Genomic DNA, 1,147 nt, shown 5'->3' on the forward strand with positions numbered 1-1,147 from the left:
GAGCCCCGCGCAGAGGAGAGCAGCGTCAGTCCCACACACGCACAGACGCACACACGTGCATGGCTCGGGCATCCCCCCCCCCCCTCCCCGCAGTGTGGCCGTGTGAGCACACACAAGTGCCGCGCTGATCGTGCGTCCTGCCCACCACCAGCCATACCATCCTCTGTGGTAGGACCGCCAGCGTGCTGATGGCAGGGAGTGAGGTGGAAGAAGGCATAGAGAGGGCCCCGCGCTCGCGCGACTCCGCGCGGAGACGCCCCTCAGCTCCGCGGGGGGGAGAGGGGCGTGGCAAGCCTCGGACCAACTGCTCAAGAACGTATCGCATCTAGAGCGCGCCGCCGCCGCCGGTGCCGCCGCCGCCGGTGACGCCTCCGCGTCGTCCTCGTCGCCCTCGTCGCTGTCGCTGCCGCTGTCGCTGCCGCCGCCGCCGCCACCGCCTGCCGCGACCGCCGCCGCCGCCCTCTCCGCGGCCGCGCGGCGCTTCTTAGGTGCCGGCGAAGGCTCGTCGCTGCCGCCGCCGCCGCCTGCCGCGACCGCTGCCGCGACCGCCGCCGCCGCCCTCTCTGGGCCGGCGCGGCGCGAAGCCTCTATAGACTGAGGAGCGCCGTGCGTTGCCCAGCCTCCCCCGTACCTCACTCCGAGGCGGAACGAAGCACTTCTCCACTCTCCACCCCGTTCCCCTCCTCCGCTGCCGCCGCCGCCGGTGGCAGTGGCAGGGGCGGCGCCAGTGGCAGCGGCGGAGGTGGCAGAACCTCCGTTGGGAGAGGCGGCGGCGGAGGGGTAAGCGGTGCGAAACGCCGCGGCCGCTGCCGCGGCGGAGGAGGAGAGGGGCGGCGGCGGCGGGGTAAGCAGCGCCTCCACCTCCGCCTGTTCACACCCGCGGGTGTGAAGAGACGCCGTTCACACCTCTGCAGCACGGGAGAGAGTGCCGTCCGCCGCCTGCAGCTCCGTAGCCCTCGAAGGACGGCCCCGACGCCGCACCGGCGCCGCAGGCGCAGCCGCGGCCTCCTCGTCATCCTCTTCGTCGGCTACGACGAGGCCTCTTCGTCTAGGTCGCTGCGCAAGTGATGGTCCTGTTTGCAGAGAAAGGAGTCAAGGAAGGCAACGAAATCACATGGTCATATGGGGACTCATACAGGAGCCACCG

At 71.8% G+C, this 1,147-nt stretch overlaps 1 protein-coding gene across 1 annotated transcript in view; it reads right to left on the reverse strand.

Annotated features, from left to right (window-relative positions):
- Nucleotides 1-1,028: 1,028 nt before the first annotated feature.
- Nucleotides 1,029-1,147, reverse strand: part of EMIHUDRAFT_230451 (hypothetical protein) — a gene marked incomplete at both ends in the record, with an annotated part of 915 nt that continues 796 nt past the window's right edge. Inside the window, one exon of the mRNA XM_005785053.1 lies at nt 1,029-1,073. Within this exon, the coding sequence (XP_005785110.1) occupies nt 1,029-1,073 (45 nt within the window). The remainder of the gene's footprint in view (nt 1,074-1,147) is intronic.

This window comes from Emiliania huxleyi (genome assembly GCF_000372725.1).
Source record: "Emiliania huxleyi CCMP1516 chromosome Unknown EMIHUscaffold_164, whole genome shotgun sequence".
NCBI classification, from domain to species: Eukaryota; Haptophyta; order Isochrysidales; family Noelaerhabdaceae; genus Emiliania; species Emiliania huxleyi.